The 21,381-nt window shown below is 42.5% G+C and overlaps 1 protein-coding gene across 1 annotated transcript in view; it reads left to right on the top strand.

The window, feature by feature from the left end:
• Positions 1-3,443: 3,443 nt before the first annotated feature.
• Positions 3,444-21,381, top strand: part of LOC123441426 (putative xyloglucan endotransglucosylase/hydrolase protein 1) — a 74,309-nt gene continuing 56,371 nt past the window's right edge. The window contains exon 1 of the mRNA XM_045117867.1: positions 3,444-3,785. Coding sequence (XP_044973802.1) covers positions 3,444-3,785 — 342 coding nt within the window. The remainder of the gene's footprint in view (positions 3,786-21,381) is intronic.

Here is a 21,381-nt window from a genome sequence, read left to right as displayed (position 1 = left end):
GAGATAGATATAAAAGATTGCTATAACTAAAAGTAAAACAAAAGTAAATAAATAGCAACAATATATTTTTGGTATTTTTGGTTTGTAGATCTGAAAGTATAATATGGAAAATAGACCCGAGGGCCATAGGTTTTACTAGAGGCTTCTCTCATGAAGGAAAATAATACGGTTGGTGACCAAATTACCGTCGAGTAATTGATAGAAAAGCGAATAATTATGAAGATATCCAAGGCAATTATTATGCATATAGGCATCACGTCCGTGTCAAGTAGACCAAAACGATTCTGCATCTACTACTATTACTCCACACATCGACCGACTCCTGCTTGCATCTAGAGTATTAAGTTCATGAAGAATAGAGTAACACATTAGGTAAGATGATATGATGTAGAGGGATAAACTCAAGCAATATGACGAAAACCCCATCTTTTTATCCTCGAATGCTCGCTACCCCTACTTTGTCACTTGGTGAGGACATCGCAAGATTGAACCCAAAACTAAGCACCTCTCCCATTGCAAGAATTACCAATCTAGTTGGCCAAGCCAAACTAATAACTCGAAGAGACTTGCTAAGATATGAAATCATGCATATAAGAATTCTTATAATATTCAAATAATATTCATAGATAATCTGAACATAAACCCACAATTTATCGGATCTCGACAAACACACCGCAAAAGAGTATTACATCGGATAGATCTCCATGAAGATCATGAAGAGCATGGTATTGAAGAACAAAGAGACAGAAGAAGCCATCTAGCCACTAGCTATGGTCCCGTAGGTCTGTGGTGGACTACTCACGCATCATCGGAGAGGCAATGGAGTTGATGTAGATGCCCTCTATGATCGATCCCCCTCCGGTAGATTACCGGAAAATGCTCCGAGATTGGATCTCACGAGAACAGAGGCTCCCGGCGGCGGGAAAGTATTTTTTGGTGTCATTTTTGTATTGGGGGAATATTTGGGAATTTATAGGATGAGTATTAGGGTTAGGAGGCCTGCAGGGGGCCTACAAGCCAGGGGGCACGACCCCCCTAGGGCGCGACATGCAGGCTTTTCGTCTCCCGGCAGGTCTCCTGCCCCCTTCTCCAAGTATGGCAGGTTTCTTCTGTTTCAAGAAAAATCATTTCGGAGATTTTATTCTGTTTGGACTTCGTTTAATATTCCTTATCCGCAATACTCAAAACATGGAAAAAACAGAAACTGGCACTAGGCTTTAGGTTAATAGATTAGTCCCAAAAATAATATAAAATAACATATTAATGCATATAAAACATCCAAAACAGATAATATAATAGCATGGAACAATCAAAAATTATATATACGTTGGAGACGTATCAGTCGGGGGTCATCCTCTTTTTCGAAAAAAGGACGGAGACAAAGCCATATTGGCTCTTCAGATGCTATAATCCCACGATCTGCCTCGCTTCTTCGATATCAAGTCATAGTCACTTAGATTTTTGTGCGTATTTTGCCATGTCCTTCCTGAGAAGCGGCCTTAGGTTGTTTTTGCATATTTTGCTATGTCTTTCTTGAGAAGCGGCAAGCTAGAGCCCGAGCCTGGCTCGGGCCGTCTCGTGTTAGTCTTAGTTGTCGAGACTAACGAGGCCTTCGGGGTGCATAATTTGGATAACAATAATACACACAACTTATAAGTCTTCGAAGCAAGTGGTTTTGTAAAATGCTCACCGAAGATGAGATGTGTGGCACTCCCCCGGATGTAGAGAAAGTTAAGTTACTCTCATGTTTTTAAGTTTTCGGTGTAAGTCAGGCCTGAACTTTAGTGATGGTACATTTACGGCGTTTGGAAAAAAATGCTACATTTGGGTTAAATAGTTGTGCCTAGGCGTCACAGAACTAAGGCCATGTACAGTGCAAGATGCCTAGAGAGATGTTTGAAAAAATTACAAGCATACAATGCTAGGTGTCACACAGAACTAATTGCTCTTCTTCCCGGTGACACGAGGTTCGTAATGGGGTTGAATTTTCGGTTGAGTTCATAGCTGGAGTGCCTCCCAGTACATCGCTTCTTTTGACGAGATGACAATCAGTGAAGAAGCTGCAGGAAGAACATAACTGCTTTGAGATTCGGATTGCCATGTGGCGCATTACGAGTAAGGTCTCACGTGTTGGGCAAAATGACCCGGTCTCATACAATTTTTTTCCGTGTCACACCCCTGGCCATTGAATATTGACTTCTAAGACCAGGCTGGCCCCAAACTACTCGAACGGAACAAACTGCAAGCTAGGTCAGCTAGCCGCCCTCAACTTTAACGAAACCGTGGATGTGTTATAGTGGAGTCTACCAACATCTGGTCGGTGTATGGTCGGGTCCTTGAGTGCAACTATCATTCACACTCATATATATACAAATATTAAGGGCTAAATTCACCCCCCCTAACTTTGTTCCGAACTTATCTTTATTTCTAAAGAAAATAGTGCTTAACTGAACCTCTTTTCCATTAGATGGCGTTATATGAAAATACCCCTCCATGCCGTTTTCATTCGGTCAAAAGGGTTTGATGTCAGTGAGCTGTTATGTGGACATTTAATCCCTTGCTGCCTATGTCATATATAGGTGGTACTCTATAACTTTTTTAGAGAAAGCAATCAGTTCTCTAACTTTTGTAGAGAAAGCAATCGGGTTCTTGTAATTTTTTAGGGGAAAAGATTAACTTCTACCGGTTGATCGCGCGGGGCCGTCCACCGGTTCCGTGGCCGTTTGATTGTGTGTTGATCAGACGGTGACAACGTTCTCACGTCTGCCGTAGTCGTTTACATTTTTCTGCAACTCACCTGTTGTTTCGGGACAAACATTCCTAATACTGGATAATAGTAGGGGTGTTTCGGGGCTCGTCTGGCTAGGAAGACGAACAACTGGATTTGGGTTTTTTCCTGCAACATCTTCATTGTTGCAAGAATTTTTTTTACAACATCAGTTATGTTGCAGAACATTTTTCATAAAACCGAGGTAAAGTTAAAAAAAATCTGCAACATTAGCTTTGTTGCAGAAAAATTTCTGCAATAATGTCTATGTTGCAAAAGTTTCGCAACACGGTCTCTGTTGCAAACATCCGAACGCAACATTATGCTTGTTGCAAAAACTGTCAGCTCAATCTGTCGATCACCCCGTATTAAATCTTTGTGATAGAAAAAAGTCTATAACCATCTGCAGCTTCGTCGGGGCCGAAACAAAGCGGTTGTTTCCGCAACTGGTTTGTTATTTCGGGAATTAATGTATCGAAGGAGGTGACCGAACTGTGTGCCGGGAGTTAGATCGGATGGCTATTGGGGACTGCGCAGGTAGAAATCTGACGGTTATCGTGCTGATGGATGTTTTATTAGATATCTACTGATGGATTCGTAGCGTTCCTCATTTTTTAAGAAAGCAATCGGTCCTTATAATATTTTTAAGAAAAGCAATCGGGTCCCTGCAGCCATGATGGCGTCGCCCGTGGTGGTGGATGGCCTTGCTGCTTGTGCCACTCACCGTCACTGCTGCTTGCAGCCGCTGCTACCCGCTGTTTCTTTTCGCACTATCGTGTTGCTGCTTGCATCGCCCGTCGCTGCCACGCCGCTCATTGCGCCGCCTGCCACCGCTGCTCCTTGCGCCACATTATCGTGTTGCTGTTGCCGCCGCCACGCTTCCATCCTGCTGCTGCTACCACGCTGCCGTGTTGTTGCTTGCCGTGTGGGCGAGTGGAGGCCTCGTGGAGAGAGAGAGGAAGGAACTAGCGACGTGGGGCTTCTCTCCGGCGGTGGAAGGCAGGGCTACACGCAGACTGTCGGAGAGCTCACCGGGGATGAAGATGAGAGAGAGAGAGAGAGTTTTATTTTTTTCATTTTCTTTGGGTGGGGCCCATGTGTAAGTAGTAGAGATGGGAGGTAGTTTTTTCTTTTTTCTTTTCTTTGGGTGGGTCCCACCTGTATAGGCAGCAAGGGGTACACATGACTACATAAGAGCTCATTGACTGTCAAAGGCCTTTGAATAGACAAAAACGACACGAAAGGGTATTCTCACAATATCATCTAACGGAAATGGAATATAATTGAGCACTATATTTTTGGGGGTAAAGATGAGGTCGAACCAAAGTTAGAGGAGGGAATGTATTAAAGGGGCTAAGCTAGAGCTCCACCATGCATTTGAAGTGTTGGGTGAGCTCCCCCATGCTTTTGTAGTTTTTTTCTCATTCCGGCTATTAATTTTATGCTAGCATGTGGAGTTGCTTTAGTCATACTCTTTACGATCCAATCGCAATCCAATCTGATCCATCACCGAACGGACGACACATCCACGTTCAACACATGTGCGTCTCGATGATTTCTTGTCCCTCTTATTCCAGCAAGCAAGGGAGGAGAAGTAGACGGGATCATGACCAGCACACCGACATGGTGGTGGCGCATGTTTCATCACGGCTTCGCCAAGCACTATTGAAAAACTGATCTGCGGAGGAACGGGGTAACGGGAGGGAGAGGGTGTCGCCGGGGCGTGGGATTGTTGTGTCCGCCTCCCCCCTCTCCTATACTATATATAGGAAGCAAGGGGATGGGTCGGAGTGCAGCCCTTGGCCCCTCCTCCATGGAGGGCATGTGGCTAGGGTGGAGTCCTCCCTCCACAAGGAAGGGAGGAGTCCCCTTCCTTCAAGGCACCTCTGGGGTGCCTTGTCGCTTTGGGACTCTTTCCGTAATACAAGATCCCATGACTAACTCCTTTGTCACATTGCTTGCAAGCTTCTTATGATGTTGTATTACCGAGAGGGCCGAGAGATACCTCTCCATCATATAGAGTGACAAATCCCAATCTCAATCCATGCCAACCCAACAGACACCCTCAGAGATACCTATAGAGCACCTTTATGATCACCCAATTATGAAGTGACGTTTGATGCTGATACGTCCATTTTGCATCCTGTTTTCATGTTGACATTTATCGCTTTTTGGGCTGTTATTTCACTTCACGGTGCAATACTTATGCCTTTTCTCTCTTATTTGGCAAGGTTTACATGAAGAGGGAGAATGCCGGCAGCTGGAATTCTGACCTGAAAAAGGAGCAAGTTTGAGATACCTATTCTGCGCAACTCCAAAAGCCGTGAAAATCAACGAGGAATTATTTTGGATTTTATGAAAAATACTGGGCAGAAGAAGTACGAGAGGGGCGCCACCAGGAGGCCACAAGCCTGCCAGGCCCGACCTACCCCTCTGACCGGGCCTGGGTGGATTGTGGGCCCCCTGTTGCCCCTCCGGCGCTCATCTTTTGCTATATGAAGGGTTTCGTTCCAGAAAAAATCATAAGGAAGCTTTCGGGAGGAGCCGCCGCCGCCACGAGGCGGAACTTCAGCAGAACCAATCTAGAGCTCCGGTAGGACGATCCTGCCGGGTAAACTTCCCTCCCGGAGGGGGAAATCGTCGCCATCGTCATCACGAACACTCCTCTCATCGGAGGGGACTCATCACCATCAACATCTTCATCAGCACCATCTCATCCCCAGACCCTAGTTCATCACTTGTAACCAATCTCCGTCTCGCGACTCCGATTGGTACCTGTAAGGTTGCTAGTAGTGTTAATTACTCTTTGTAGTTGATGCTAGTTGGATTACTTGGTGGAAGAGTTTATGTTCAGATCCTTGATGCCACTCATTACCTCTCTGATCATGAATATGATTATGCTTTGTGAGTAGTTACTTTTCTTCCTGAGGACATGGGATAAGTCATGCTAATAGTAGTCATGTGAATTTGGTATTCGTTCGGTAATTTGATACGTTGTATGTTGTTTTTCCTCTAGTGGTGTTATGTGAACGTCGACTACATAAAACTTCACCATTACTTGGGCCTAGAGGAAGGCATTGGGAAGTAGTAAGTAGATGATGGGTTGCTAGAGTGACAGAAGCTTAAACCCTAGTTTATGCGTTGCTTCGTAAGGGGCTGATTTGGATCCACTAGTTTAATGCTATGGTTAGACTTTGTCTTAATTCTTCTTTCGTAGTTGCGGATGCTTGCGAGAGGGGTTAATCATAAGTGGTATGCTTGTCCAAGTAAGGGCAGTACCCAAGCGCCGGTCCACCCACATTTCAAACTATCAAAGTAACGAACACGAATCATATGAACATGATGAAACTAGCATGACAGAAATTCCCGTGTGTCCTCGGGAGCGTTTTTCCTCCTATAAGACTTTCTCCAGGCTTGTCCCTTGCTACAAAAGGGATTGGGCCACTTTGCTGCACCGTTGCTACTTTTGTTACTTGTTGCTCGCTACGAATCATCTCACCACACAATCACTTGTTACCGACAATTTCATTGCGTGCAGATTTTTCCTTGCTGAAAACCACTTGTCAGATCCTTCTGCTCCTCGTTGGGTTTGACACTCTTACTTATCGAAAGGACTACGATTGATCCCCTATACTTGTGGGTAATGAAGAATCTTTTCTGGCGCCGTTGCCGGGGAGTGAAGCGCCTTTGGTAAGTGGAACTTGGTAAGGAAACATTCATATAGTGTGCTGAAATTTATTGTCACTTGTCACTATGGATACTAATCCTTTGAGGGGCTTGTTCGGGGTATCTTCACCTCGAACGGAAGCACAAATGGTTGCTCCTCAACCTGCTGCACCTACTGAAAATATTTGCTTTGAATTTCCTTCGGGAATGCTTGAGAAACTGCTGGCTAATCCTTTTACAGGAGAGGGAACATCACATCCAGACTTGCATCTAATCTATGTAGATGAAGTTTGTGGTTTATTTAAGCTTGCAGGTGTGCCCGAGGATGAGGTCAAGAAGAATGTCTTTCCTTTATCTTTGAAGGATAAGGCGTTGAGATGGTATAGTCTATGTGATGATACTGGATCATGGGACTACAATCGGTTGAAATTGGAATTTCATCAAAAAATTTATCCTATGCATTTAGTACATCGTGATCGAAATTATATTTACAAATTTTGACCTCGTGACAGAGAAAGCATCGCTCAAGCTTGGGGGAGGCTTAAATCAATGCTATATTCATGCCCCAATCATGAGCTCTCGAGAGAAATTATCATTCAGAACTTCTATGCTCGGCTTTCTCATGATGATCACACCATGCTTGACACTTCTTGTACCGGTTCTTTTATGAAGAGAGATATTGACTTCTAGTGGAATTTATTGGAGAGAATAAAACGCAACTCTGAAGATTGGGAGCTTGAAGAAGGTAAGGAGTCAGGTATGAATTTCACGTTTGATTGCGTTAAATCCTTTGTTGAGACAAATACCTTTAGTGATTTTAGCGCTAAGTATGGACTTGACTCTGAGATAGTAGCTTCATTGTGTGAATCCTTTGCTGCTCATATTGATCTCCCCAAAGAGAAGTGGTTTAAATATCATCCTACTTTAGAAGTCAATGTAGTTAAACCCACTCCTGTTGAAGAGAAAGTCATTGCCTATAATGATCCTGTTGTTCCTAGTGCTTACATTGAGAAACCACCTTTCCCTGTTAGGATAAAGGATCATTCTAAAGCTTCAACTGTGATACGTAGAGGCTATATTAGAACACCTACACCCCATGAGCAAATTAGAGTTGAACCTAGCATCGCTATTATCAAAGATCTTCTGTCTGAAGAAGTTGAGGGACAGAATATTCACTTCTGTGAAGATGCTGCTAGAATTGCTAAACCTCACGCTAGAGACAAACATAGGCCTGTCATTGGCATGCCTATGGTTTCTGTTAAGATAGGAGATCATTGTTATCATGGCTTATGTGACGCGGGTGGTAGTGTTAGTGCAATACCTCAATCCTTATATGATGAAATCAAAGATGAGATTGCACCTGTTGAGATAGAGCCTGTTGATGTCACTATTCAGCTTGCCAATAGAGATACTATGTGCCCTGTGGGAATTGTTAGGGATGTTGAAGTATTGTGTGGTAAAACGAAGTATCCTGCTGATTTCCTCGTTCTTGCTACCGCACAAGATAGCTTTTGTCCCATCATATTTGGTAGACCTTTTCTCAATACCGTCAATGCTCATATTGATTGTGAGAAGCAAACTGTCACTGTTGGCTTTGAAGGTGTGCCACATGAGTTCAATTTCTCTAAGTTTGGTAGACAACCTCATGAAAAGGACTTGCCTAGTAGGGATGAAACTATTGCCTTAGCCTCTATTGCCGTTCCTCCTACTGATCCCTTAGAGCAATACTTGCTTGAGCATGAAAATGATATGCATATGGATGAAAGGAATGAGATAGATAGAGTTGTCTTAGAACAATATCCTATCCTTAAGAATAATCTGCCTCTTGAACTGCTTGGGGATCCACCCCCACCAAAGGGTGATCCTGTGTTCGAGCTTAAATAGTTTCCTGATACTCTTAAGTATGCCTATCTTGATGAAAAGGAGATATATCCTGTTATTATTAGTGCTAGCCTCTCGGAGCATGAAGAAGAGAAGTTACTAAAAACTCTAAGGAAGCACCGTGTTGCTATTGGATATACTCTTGATGATCTTAAGGGCATTAGTCCTACCCTATGCCAGCACAAGATTAAAACGGATCCTGATTTCAAACCAGTTGCTGATCATCAAAGGAGATTAAATCCTAAGATGAAAGAAGTAGTAAGAAAAGAAATACTAAAGCTCCTGGAAGCAGGTATCAATTATCCTGTTGCTCATAGCGATTGGGTGAGTCCGGTGCATTGCATCCCTAAGAAGGGAGGCATTACTGTTGTCCCTAATGATAAGGATGAATTGATCCCACAAAGGATTATTACGGGCTATAGGATGGTGATCGATTTTAGGAAATTGAATAAAGCCACTAGGAAAGATCATACCCTTTGCCTTTTATCGACCAAATGCTAGAAAGGCTGTCCAAACACACACACTTTTGCTTTCTAGACGGTTATTCTGGTTTCTCCCAAATACCAGTTGCACAATCTGATCAGGAGAAAACCACTTTCACCTGCCCTTTCGGTACCTTTGCTTATAGACGTATGCCTTTTGGCTTATGTAATGCACCTGCCACCTTTCAAAGATGTATGATGGCTATATTCTCTGACTTTTGTGAAAAGATTGTCGAGGTTTTCATGGATGACTTCTCTGTTTACGGGTCTTCCTTTGATGATTGCCTCAACAACCTTGATCGAGTCTTACAGAGATGTAAAGACACCAATCTTGTCTTGAATTGGGAGAAGTTCCACTTTATGGTTAATGAAGGCATCGTCTTAGGACATAAAATTTCTGAAAGAGGTATCGAAGTCGATAATGCTAAGGTTGATGCAATCGAGAAAATGCCATACCCCACAGATATCAAAGGGATAAGAAGTTTCCTTGGTCATGCTGGTTTCTATAGAAGGTTTATTAAAGACTTCTCTAAGATTTCTAGGCCTCTTACCAACCTCTTGCAAAAGGATATTCCTTTTGTCTTTGACGAGGATTGTGAGGAAGCCTTCGAAATACTTAAGAGGGCTTTGATAACTGCACCTATTGTTCAACCACCTGATTGGAACTTGCCTTTTGAGATCATGTGTGACGCTAGTGATTATGCCGTTGGTGCTGTTCTAGGGCAAAGAGTTGACAAGAAGTTGAATGTTATTCACTACGCTAGTAAAACTCTAGACACTGCCTAGAGAAACTATGCTACTACGGAGAAGGAGTTTTTAGGAGTCGTGTTTGCATGTGAAAAGTTCAGGTCTTACATAGTTGATTCCAAAGTCACTATTCACACTAATCATGCTGCTATTAAGTATCTCATGGATAAGAAGGATGCTAAACCTAGACTTATCAGATGGGTTCTCTTGCTACAAGAATTTGATTTGCATGTTGTCGACAGAAAGGGTGCTGATAACCCAATAGCAGATAACTTGTCGAGGTTGGAGAACGTTCTTGATAACCCACAACCTATTGATGATAGCTTTCCTTATGAGCAATTGAATGTCATCAATGCTTCATGTAGTGCACCGTGGTATGCTGATTATGCAAACTATATAGTTGCCAAATATATACCACCTAGTTTCACGTACCAGCAAAAGAAGAAATTCTTCTTTGACTTGAGACATTACTTTTGGGATGATCCTCACCTTTATAAGGAAGAAGTAGATGGTTTTATTAGACGTTGTGTACCTGAACATAAACAGGGACAAATCCTATATAAGTGTCACTCCGAGGCCTACGAAGGACACCATGCGGGAGATAGAACTGCACACAAGGTATTGCAATCAGGTTTCTATTGGCCCACTCTCTTAAAGGATGCACGTAAGTTTGTCGTGTCTTGTGACAAATGTCAAAGAATAGGTAATATTAGCAAACGTCAAGAAATGCCTATGAACTATTCACTTGTCATTGAACCATTTGATGTTTGGGGCTTTGATTATATGGGACCTTTTCCAAAATCCAATGGGTATACTCACATCCTAGTTGTTGTTGATTACGTCACTAAGTGGGCAGAAGCTATCCCCACTAGTAGTGCTGATCACAACACCTCTATCAAGATGCTGAAAGAAGTTATCTTCCCTAGATTTGGAGTCCCTAGATATCTAATGACCGACGGTGGTTCACACTTTATTCATGGTGCTTTCCGTAAAACACTTGCTAAGTACGATGTCAACCATAGAATTGCGTCTCCCTATCACCCTCAGTCCAGTGGTCAAGTAGAGCTAAGTAATAGAGAGATTAAACTGATTCTGCAAAAGACTGTCAACAGGTCTAGAAAGAATTGGTCTAAGAAGCTCGATGATGCACTGTGCGCTTATAGAACTGCCTATAAGAATCCCATGGGCATGTCTCCGTACAAAATGGTGTATGGGAAAGCATGCCACTTACCTCTTGAGCTAGAGCATAAATCTTATTGGGCAATCAAAGAGCTCAACTTTGATTTCAAACTTGCCGGTGAGAAGAGGTTATTTGATATTAGCTCGCTTGATGAGTGGAGAACTCACGCTTATGCGAATGCCAAGCTTTTCAAAGAGAAGGTTAAGAGGTGGCATGATAAGAGGATACAAAAGCATGAGTTCAATGTAGGTGATTATGTCTTGCTATATAACTCTCGGTTAAGATTCTTTGCAGGCAAGCTTCTCTCTAAATGGGAAGGTCCCTATGTTGTTGAGGAAGCATATCGTTCCGGTGCTATCAAGATCAACAACACGGAAGGTAATTGTCCGAGAGTGGTAAATGGGCAGAGAATCAAGAATTATATCTCAGGTACTCCCATAAATGTTGAAAGCAATATCATCAATACCATAACTCCAGAAGAATACCTAAGGGACATTTATCAGCCCGTTTCAGACTCCGAAAACGAAGAGGTATGTGATTCGGTAAGAAAACAGAGTCCAAAACTTTCCCAATAGGAAATTTTCTCCGTTTTGGAATATTTGAAAAAATACAAAAATTGGAGGTAGTCCGGAAAGTGCGCGAGGAGGCGACAAGCCTGCACGGCGCAGGCCCACCCCCTGGCCGCGCCGTGAGGGCTTGTGGCCACCTCGTGCGCCTCCCGGACTCCGTTTTCGTGCAGGGTACTCCTTCTAGTCCGGAAAAAAATCATTATATATACTTCCGTTTGGTCTGACCCCTACATCACACAGATTTCCTCTGTTTTTCATTTCGAGCCTGTTTCTGTTGCAGATTTAGATCGCCATGACTTCCCCAAAAGCTCCGAAGGACAAGATCTTCGAGAAGGTCAGCAATCCCTACCTCACGGAAGTGCTGCAACACCCTCAATCTATCGAGATGCATGAGGGGATGTGCTACTGCAACAAAAGGCCTTCCAACGGCGCCAGAAACAAGTGTGCTGATGGGAGACTATTCTTGTCTTGATTCTCCTCAGCAACGACACCAAGAATCCTTCTGCTACGGCTACGCCTTTAGGTACTTCCTTGGCAAATATGCAAAGGATTCCCCCGTGGCCTTGGAGCCTTGCGTTGGTGTTCCCTCAAAGCTGAAAGGGTGATGTAGCACAGCCGTGGTAAGTATTTCCCTCAGTTTTGAGAACCAAGGTATCGATCCAGTGAAGGAATATCATAAGTACCTTCACAAACACAAAGAGCTTGCTCCCAACGCTATGAAGGGTTTGTCAATCCCTTATAGATTGTTTGCCAAGTGAGAACTGAAAGCAACAAAGAAACAAAGCAAAGTAAAAGCGAAAGTGGAAACGATAGGTGTGAATAGACACGGGGGCCGTAGTGTTCACTAGTGGCTTCTCTCATGAAAGCAAGTAGACGGTGGGTGAACGAATTACTGTCGAGCAATTGATAGAACCGCGCAAAGTCGTGACGTTATCTATGGCAATGATTATATTTATAGGCATCACGTCCAAAACAAGTAGACCGATACTTTCTGCATCTACTACTATTACTCCACACGTCGACCGCTATCCAGCATGCATCTAGTGTATTAAGTCCAAAAGAACAGAGTAACGCCTTAAGCAAGATGACATGATGTAGATGGACAATCTCATATCTATGATAAAAGCCCATCTTGTTACCCTTGATGGCAAAAACATGATGCGTGCCTTGCTGCCCTTTCTGTCACTGGGAAAGGTCACCACACGGTATGAACCCAAAACCAAGCACTTCTCCCATTGCAAGAATCATAGATCTAGTTGGCCAAACAAAACCCAAGACTCAGAGAGACTTACAAGGATATCAAATCATGCATATAAGAAATCAGCAAAGACTCAAATATAGATCGTAGATAATCTGATCACAAATCCACAATTCATCGGATCTCGACAAACACACCGCCAAAGAGGATTACATCGGATAGATCTCCATGAAGATCATGGAGATCTTTGTATTGAAGATCCAAGAGAGAGAAGAAGCCATCTAGCTACTAACTACGGACCCGTAGGTCTGAAGTGAACTATTCATGAGTCATTGGAGGGGCGATGATGTTGATGAAGAAGCCCTCCAACTCCAAAGTCCCCTCCGGCAGGGCACCGGGAAGGGTCTCTAGATGAGATCTCGCAGACACAGAAGCTTGCGGCGGCGGAAAAGTGTTTTTGTGGACGCCCTGATTTTTTCTGGATTTTTAGGGAATTTATAGGCCAAAGACCTAGGGCAGGGGAGTGCCAGGGGGCCACAAGCTTGGTTGTCGCGGCCTCCCCTTGGTGGCGGCAACAGGGCTTGTGGGCCCCCTGTGGGCCCACTTGCTTGGCCCTCAAGCCTCCCAATCTTCTTCCGTTCTGGAAAAAATCATTTCGGGGATTTTATTCTGTTTGGACTTCGTTCCAAAATCAGATCTGAAAAGAGTCAAAAACACAGAAAAAACAGGAACTGACACTAGGCACTGAGTTAATAAGTTAGTCCCAAAAAAGATATAAAAGGTAAACACAACATCCAAAGTTGACAAGATAACAGCGCGAAACCATAAAAAATTATAGATACGTTTGAGACGTATCAAGCATCCCCAAGCTTAAGTCCTGCTCGTCCTCGAGCAGGGAAGTGATAAAGAATGAATTTTTGATGCTTTCATGCTACCTAGCATAGATGTCCTTTGTAACTCCTCTTATGTGACGTGAATGTTCAGATCCATTAGATTCAAAACAATAGTTTTCTATTGACGTGGAGACAATAATAATTCAAGCAAACTAGCAAGGTAATCATGAACTTTCAAAATAACAAGGCCAAAAGAAAGTTATCCCTACAAAATCATATAGTCTGGCTATGCTCTATCATCATTGCACAAGAAATTTAAATCATGCACACCCCCGGTATTGGGCAAGTAATTGTTTTCACACCTTTACTTTCTCAAACTTTTTCAACTCTCACGCAATACATGAGCGTGAGCCATGGTTTTAGCACTATAAGTGGTGTGAAGTGTGGTGGAGGTTGCAAGTCAAACAAGGAGAAGATTGTGACATTAACTAGTCATATCAATGAGCTGTGGAGATGCTCATCAATAGATATACATCTGAATGAGTAGGGATTTCCATACAAATGATGCACTAGAGCTAGGAGTATGTGAAAGCTCTTAAAGAAAACTAGTGGGTGTGCATCCAACTTGCTTGCTCACGAAGACCTAAGGAAATTTTAAGGAAGCCTATCATTGGAATATACAAGCCAAGTTATATAATGAAAATTTCCCACTAGCTATATGGTGGTGAAAAAACGAGAGACTCTCAATCATGAATATCATGGTGCTTAATATGCACAAGTGTGGATAGGTGGTAGCATTGTCCCTTCTCTCATTTTTTTTGAATGGGCTCTTTGGCCTCTTTTTTATTATTATTATTTTTTATTTTGGTGGGCATCTTTGACCTTTTTTATTTCCTCACATGGGATAATGCTCCATCAATGATGATCATCACACTTACAACTCAAAACTTAGAGCAACGATGACTCTATATGGAATGCCTTCGGTAGTGTACCGTGACAATGATCTAGCATGGCATGGACATTAATGGAAACATCATGCTAGCTATCTTACGATCATGCAATGGCAATGTAGACGTGGTGGCACATGTCATGGTGGTAGTTGCATGGCAATATATCTCGGAATGACTTTGAAAAAGCCATAGTAGGTAGGTATGGTGGCTGTTTTGAGGGAGGCTAACAGTGGGTTTTGTGTACCGGCGAAAGTTGCACGACACTAAATAAGATAGTGATGGTGGAAGGTGAAAGTGCATCTAAACCATGGACTCAACATTAGTCATGAAGAACTCATATACTTGTTGCAAAAATTTTATTAGTAACCGAAACAAAGCATTCAACACATACTCCTTGGGGAAGGGTTGGTAGGTATAAACCATCGCGCGATCCCGACCGCCACACAAAGGATGACAATCAATAGACTAATCATGCTCAGACTTCATCACATAGCGGTTCACCATACGTGTATGCTACGGGAATCACTAACTTCAACACAAGTATTTCTAGATCCACAACACCTTACTAGCATAACTTCAACATTACCATAACCACAACTCAAAACTAGTTGAGATGAATCAAACTTCTCTAACTATTAATGCACATGAAGGTGGAAGTTTTCGTATCCCTTTGGATAACTATCCCTTTTGAGACTACTTTCATAGCATAGATCAACTACCAAGCCATGCACTGCCGTGCTCTTAAAGATATAAGTGAAGCACATAGAGCAAAAGTAACTAGCTCAAAAGATATAAGTGAAGCACATGTGAGCTGAATTGTCTACCAAAGGATATAAGTGAAGCTCGACAAAATCACGGTGAGTGCATGTCTCTCTCTCTAGGTGTGAAGCAAGGATGATTGTGACGCAACAAAAATAAAAGACTCCTACGATACAAGACGCTCCAAGCAAAACACATAACATGTGGTGAATAAAAATATAGCCCCAAGTAACGTTACCGATGGATTGAAGACGAAAGAGGTTATGCCTTCCCGGGGAATCCCCAAGCTTAGGCTTTTACAACATCCTTGAATCATCTTGGGGTGCCTTGGGAATCCCCAAGCTTGAGCTCTTGCCACTCTTTATCTTTTCTCCATAAGAAGTTCACCCAAAACTTGAAAACTTCACAACACGAAACTTAAACAGAAACTCGTGATAACATTAGTATAAGAAAGCAAACCACCACTTCCTTAGGTACTGTAGCAAACTTAAATTCTACTTATGCTTATGTTGGGTTACTGTATTTTCAATCTTCCATGGCTAATACCCCCCGATACTATCCATTGTTTCATCAAAATAAGCAACCAACGCAACAAAAACAGAATCTGTTAACAGGAGACCAGTCTGTAGCAATCTGTATACTTCATATACTTCTGTACTTCAAAAATTCTGAAAAATTACGACAGTCTGAAGAATTTGCGTAGCAATCAGCAGAAAAACGAATCAACTCAAAATCTCTTACAGAAAAAAATGAAAATTCTTTTCGTGAGCAGAAAGTTTCTGTATTTTCCAGCATGACCAAACGATCATCCCCAAGACTAATCATAACGGTTTTGCTTGGCGCAAACGCAAAAAGAAACACAAAAAACACAATCATAACAGAATTATGAAAGTGTGGAAAACACAAAACAGAAATAAAAATGATAGATTCGTTGGGTTGCCTCCCAACAAGCGCTATTGTTTAACGCCCTTAGCTAGGCATAAGATGATGGAATCACGTATAGTCATCTTTGGTGCTCAAACCATAAGTAGCCCTCATCATAGATTCATAAGGCAATCTTATTTTATTTCTAGGAAAGTGCTCCATGCCCTTCTTTAGAGGAAATTGAAATCTAATATTCCCTTCCTTCATATCGATGATAGCACCAATAGTCCTTAGGAAAGGTATACCAAGAATAATGGGACATGAAGGATTGCAATCTATGTCAAGTACAATGAAACCCATGGGTACATAGTTCTTATTTGCAACAATAAGAACATCATCGATCCTTCCCATGGGTTTCTTGACAGTGGAATCCGCAAGATGCAAATTAAGAGAACACTCTTCAATCTCATGAAAACCAAGAATATCACATAAAGACTTTGGAATCGTGGAAACACTAGCACCCAAATCACACAAAGCATTGCACTCATAGTTTTTGATCTTGATTTGATAGTAGGTTCCCACTCATCATGAAGTTTTCTAGGTATAGAGACTTCTAGTTCGAGCTTCTCTTCAAGAGATTTCATCATAGCATCTACGATATGCGCGGTAAAGGCTTTGCTTTGGCTATAAGCGTGTGGAGAGTTTGCAATGGATTGCATCAAAGAAATGCATTCAAACAAGGAGAAACTATCATAATTGAATTCCTTGAAATCCAAAGTGGGAGTTTCATTACTACCCAAAATTTTGATTTCTTCTACTCCACTCTCCACACCTTTATCATCAAGATAGGTGGACTCCGAATCATTGGGGCGTTTTTCAACCAAAGTGGATTCATATCCAGCCCCTTCATCAATAGGTTTGACACGCGAAAACAAAGATTCTAGAGGAGTCACACCAAGCACTTTAAGATCTTCGTGATTTGCATCACTAGAACACACCCTTTAAAACCATTCATGCCTAGCGCGAATTTGGGCGGTTCTTTCTTTGCTCTCATTCATGGAGATACGCATAGCTTTCAAAGTTTCATCCAAGTTGACCTTGGGAGGAGCATATCTAACTTTCAAAGCATCAATATCACAAGACATCCTATCAACGCTCTTAGCCAAATCGTAATTTTGAGTAGTTTTTCCTCTATGGACGCATTGAAAATCTTTTGAGAGTTGATGAACTCTTTGATATTACTCTCTAATCAGAGGGTAATTTGTTGTGATTTCCATAAGTGTTGTTGTTGGAATTGCCATAATTGTTAGAGGAGTTACTAGGAAAAGGCCTAGGAACATAGTTTCCTCTAAAAGCATTGTTGTTGCCAAAATTGTTCCTACCAACAAAATTAACGTCCAAACTAGCGTTGCTACTCTCAATCAAGGAAGATAGTGGCATGTCATTAGGATATAAAGGAGCATTTCTACTAGCAACCAAATTCATCAACTCGTCCATCTTAGCACTAAGCGAGTTAATTTCTTCTATAGCGTGTACCTTTTTGCTAGCAGGTGACCTTTCAGTGTGCCACTGAGAGTAGTTGGTCATGATATTGTCTAGGAGTTTTGTAGCGTCTTCTAACGTGATTTCCATGAACGTTCCACTTGAGGCGGAGTCCAAGATATTGCGAGAGGCAAAATTCAAGCCAGCATAAAAGATTTGTATAATCATCCACCAACTCAAGCCATGAGCGGGACAATTTCTAATCATTAACTTCATCCTCTCCCAAGATTGTGCAACGTGTTCATGATCAAGTTGCTTGAAATTCATGATATCGTTACGTAAGGAGATAATCCTAGCCGGCGGAAAATACTTGGATATGTAAGCATCTTTGCACTTATCCCAAGAATCAATACTAGTTTTAGGCAAAGAAGAAAACCAAGTTTTTGCGCGATCTCGCAACGAGAAAGTAAAAAAGCTTCAACTTAATCACGTCATTATCCACATCTCTTTTATTTTGCATATCGCAAAGCTCAATGAAGCTATTGATATGGGATGCGACATCTTCACTAGGAAGGCTAGAGAATTGCTCTTTCATAACAAGATTCAGCAAAGCTGCGTTGATTTCATACGATTCCGCACTAGTGGCGGGAGCAATTGGAGTACTAATAAAATAATTATTATTGGTACTCGAGAAGTCGCAAAGTTTGGTGTTTTCAGCCATGACGACTTCAACAAACAAACAAGCACACAAGCAAGCAAGAAAACCGGCAAAGGAAAACGACAAAAAGGCAAAAGGCAAAAGAAAACGGCAAAGGAGAAAAGCAAATGAAAACGGCAAATGTGAAGTGGGGGAGAGGAAAACGAGGGGCAACTGGCAAAAAAGTAAATGCAAGAGATGAGTTTGTGAGACCTACTTGGATAGATCTCTCCTTCCCCGGCAACGGCGCCAGAAATACTTCTGCTAGTTCAACAAAAGACCTTCCAACGGTGCCAGAAACAAGCGTGCTGACGGGAGACTATTCTTGTCTTGATTCTCCTCAGCAACAGCACCAGGAATCCTTCTCCTACGGCTACGCCTTAAGGGACTTCCTAGGCAAATATGCAAAGGATTTCCCCCGTGGCCTTGGAGCCTTGCGTTGGTGTTCCCTCGAAGCGGAAAGGGTAATGTAGCGCAGCGATGGTAAGTATTTCCCTGAGTTTGAGAACCAATGTATCGATCCAGTGAAAGAGTATCACAAGTGCCTGCACAAACACAAAAATCTTGATCCCAACGCTATGAAGGGTTGTCAATCCCTTATAGATTGTTCGCCAAGTGAGAACTGAAAGCAACAAAGAAACAAAGCAAAGTAAAAGCGAAAGTGGAAACGATAGGTGTGAATAGACTCGGGGGCCGTAGTGCTCACTAGTGGCTTCTCTCATGAAAGCAAGTAGACGGTGGGTGAACGAATTACTGTCGAGCAATTGATAGAACCGCGCAAAGTCGTGACGTTATCTATGGCAATGATTATATTTATAGGCGTCACGTCCAAAACAAGTAGACCGATACTTTCTGCATCTACTACTATTACTCCACACATCGACCGCTATCCAGCATGCATCTAGTGTATTAAGTCCAAAAGAACAGAGTAACACCTTAAGCAAGATAACATGATGTAGATGGACAATCTCACATCTACGATAAAAGCCCATCTTGTTACCCTTGATGGCAACAACACGATGCGTGCCTTGCTACCCTTTTTGTCAGTGGGAAAGGTCACCACATGGTATGAACCCAAAACCAAGCACTTCTCCCATTGCAAGAATCATAGATCTAGTTGGCCAAACAAAACCCAAGACTCGGAGAGACTTACAAGGATATCAAATCATGCATATAAGAAATCAGCAAAGACTCAAATATATATCATAGATAATCTGATCACAAATCCACAATTCATCGGATCTCGACAAACACACCGCCAAAGAGGATTACATCGGATAGATCTCCATGAAGATCATGGAGAACTTTGTGTTGAAGATCCAAGAGAGATAAGAAGCCATCTAGCTACTAACTACGGACCCGTAGGTCTGAAGTGAACTACTCACGAGTCATTGGAGGGGCGATGATGTTGATGAAGAAGCCCTCCAACTCCAAAGTCCCCTCCGGCACGGCACCGGGAAGGGTCTCCAGATGAGATCTCGCGGAAACGGAAGCTTGCGGCGGCGGAAAAGTGTTTTGTGGACGCCCTGATTTTTTCTGGATTTTTAGGGAATTTATAGGCCAAAGACCTAGGGCAGGGGAGCGCCAGGGGGGCCACAAGCTTGGTTGCCGCGGCCTTGCCCCCTGGCCGCGGCAACAGGACTTGTGGCCCCCCTGTGGGCCCACTTGCTTGGCCCTAAAGCCTCCCGATCTTCTTCCGTTCTGGAAAAATTCATTTCGGGGATTTTATTCTGTTTGGACTCCGTTCCAAAATCAGATCTGAAAAGAGTCAAAAACACAGAAAAAACAGGAACTCGCACTTGGCACTGAGTTAATAAGTTAGTCCCAAAAGAGATATAAAAGGTAAACAAAACATCCAAAGTTGACAAGATAACACCGTGAAACCATCAAAAATTATAGATACGTTTGAGACGTATCAGGATGTTGCACATCCGTTATGTTGAGGGGCCTAAGAAGACCGGAAGCGTGCAGATGAGGCTCGAAGCAATGGAGCAACAAGTCTTCAAGTGCCAAGGGATGGTGGAGCGTGGACTCAACGCCAACCACATGATGATCACGGAGTTCACCAACAAGCACAGGATTGATGCCAATGACATTGGGAAGCACCTCTCCAGGCTCTATGACAGGGTTGATCAACTCCAGGGCCAGATCTATGACGTGCAGAACCAAAACTGTGAGTATGAGTATAGATTTAAATCAATAAGGTTGGCTGCAGATTTGAGGATTCCGGAGTCTCGATCATCTTTCCACGGTGGAGCACCTATGCCTTGGAAGACGGAGGATCAAACTCATGTTACAACTCCACCACCATCACCACCAAAGGAAGACAACTAAGCATTGGTATGAGCAATCCCCTTGGCTTGTGCCAAGCTTGGGGGAGTTGCCCCGGTATCGTATCACCATCACATCTTTTGCCTTTACCTTTGTTTTAGTTCGTTCCTTTTTAGTTTTCTTTTTCTCTAGTAGTTTCAAAGTCTTAGTGTTTTAGTTTTGAGTTTTGCTTTGTGTCACCCCCGATGTATTCTTGCTCGCGAGCCATATAATAAAGAGTGTCTTAGTTGAAGGGCTTTGCCTCTTGCCATGATCAAAAGAGTGAGAATAGTACAAAAGCATGAAAGATCATGTAATGATCTTATGGGAAGTGATGGCTTCACATATAAAAAGAATGAGGATTGAAACTTGTTGAGGGTAGGCAAACGTAGACCTTTGTCATTGTTGTAATTAATAGGAAGTGATAAAGAAGGAGAGGTTCACATATAAATATATCATCTCTGACACCATCTATGATTGTGAACACTCACTAAACTATTGCATGCCTAGTAGTAGATGTTGGACAAGGAAGACAACGTAATGAATTGTGTTTGCTTGGCTCTGAACAATGTTATATGATTAGAGATCCCTTAGCATGTGACGATTGCTTCCACCTCATATTTGCCAAAACCTCCCGCACCAAGTAGAGATACTACTTGTGCATCCATAAACCTTCAACCCAGTTTGGCCATGAGTGTCCACCATACCTACCTATCGATTGAATAAGATCCCTCAAGTAAGTTGTCATCGGTGCAAGCAATAAAAATTGCTCTCTAATATGTATGATCTATTAGTGTGTGGAAAGTAAGCTTTAGACGAACCTGTGATGAGGAAGACATAAAAGCGACAGACTGCATAATAAAGTTCTTTATCACAGGAGGCAATATAAAGTGACGTTCCTCCGCACTAAGAGGACACGCATCCAAACCTCAAAAGCGCATGACAACCTCACTTCCCTCTGCGAAGGGCCTATCTTGTACCTTTACTTTTTGTCCC

The sequence above is a fragment of the Hordeum vulgare genome, chromosome 3H (assembly GCF_904849725.1).
Source record: "Hordeum vulgare subsp. vulgare chromosome 3H, MorexV3_pseudomolecules_assembly, whole genome shotgun sequence".
Lineage (NCBI taxonomy): Eukaryota > Viridiplantae > Streptophyta > Magnoliopsida > Poales > Poaceae > Hordeum > Hordeum vulgare.
The sequence above is the reverse complement of the archived record's forward strand: the minus strand, read 5'-3'. Positions and strand labels throughout refer to the sequence as shown.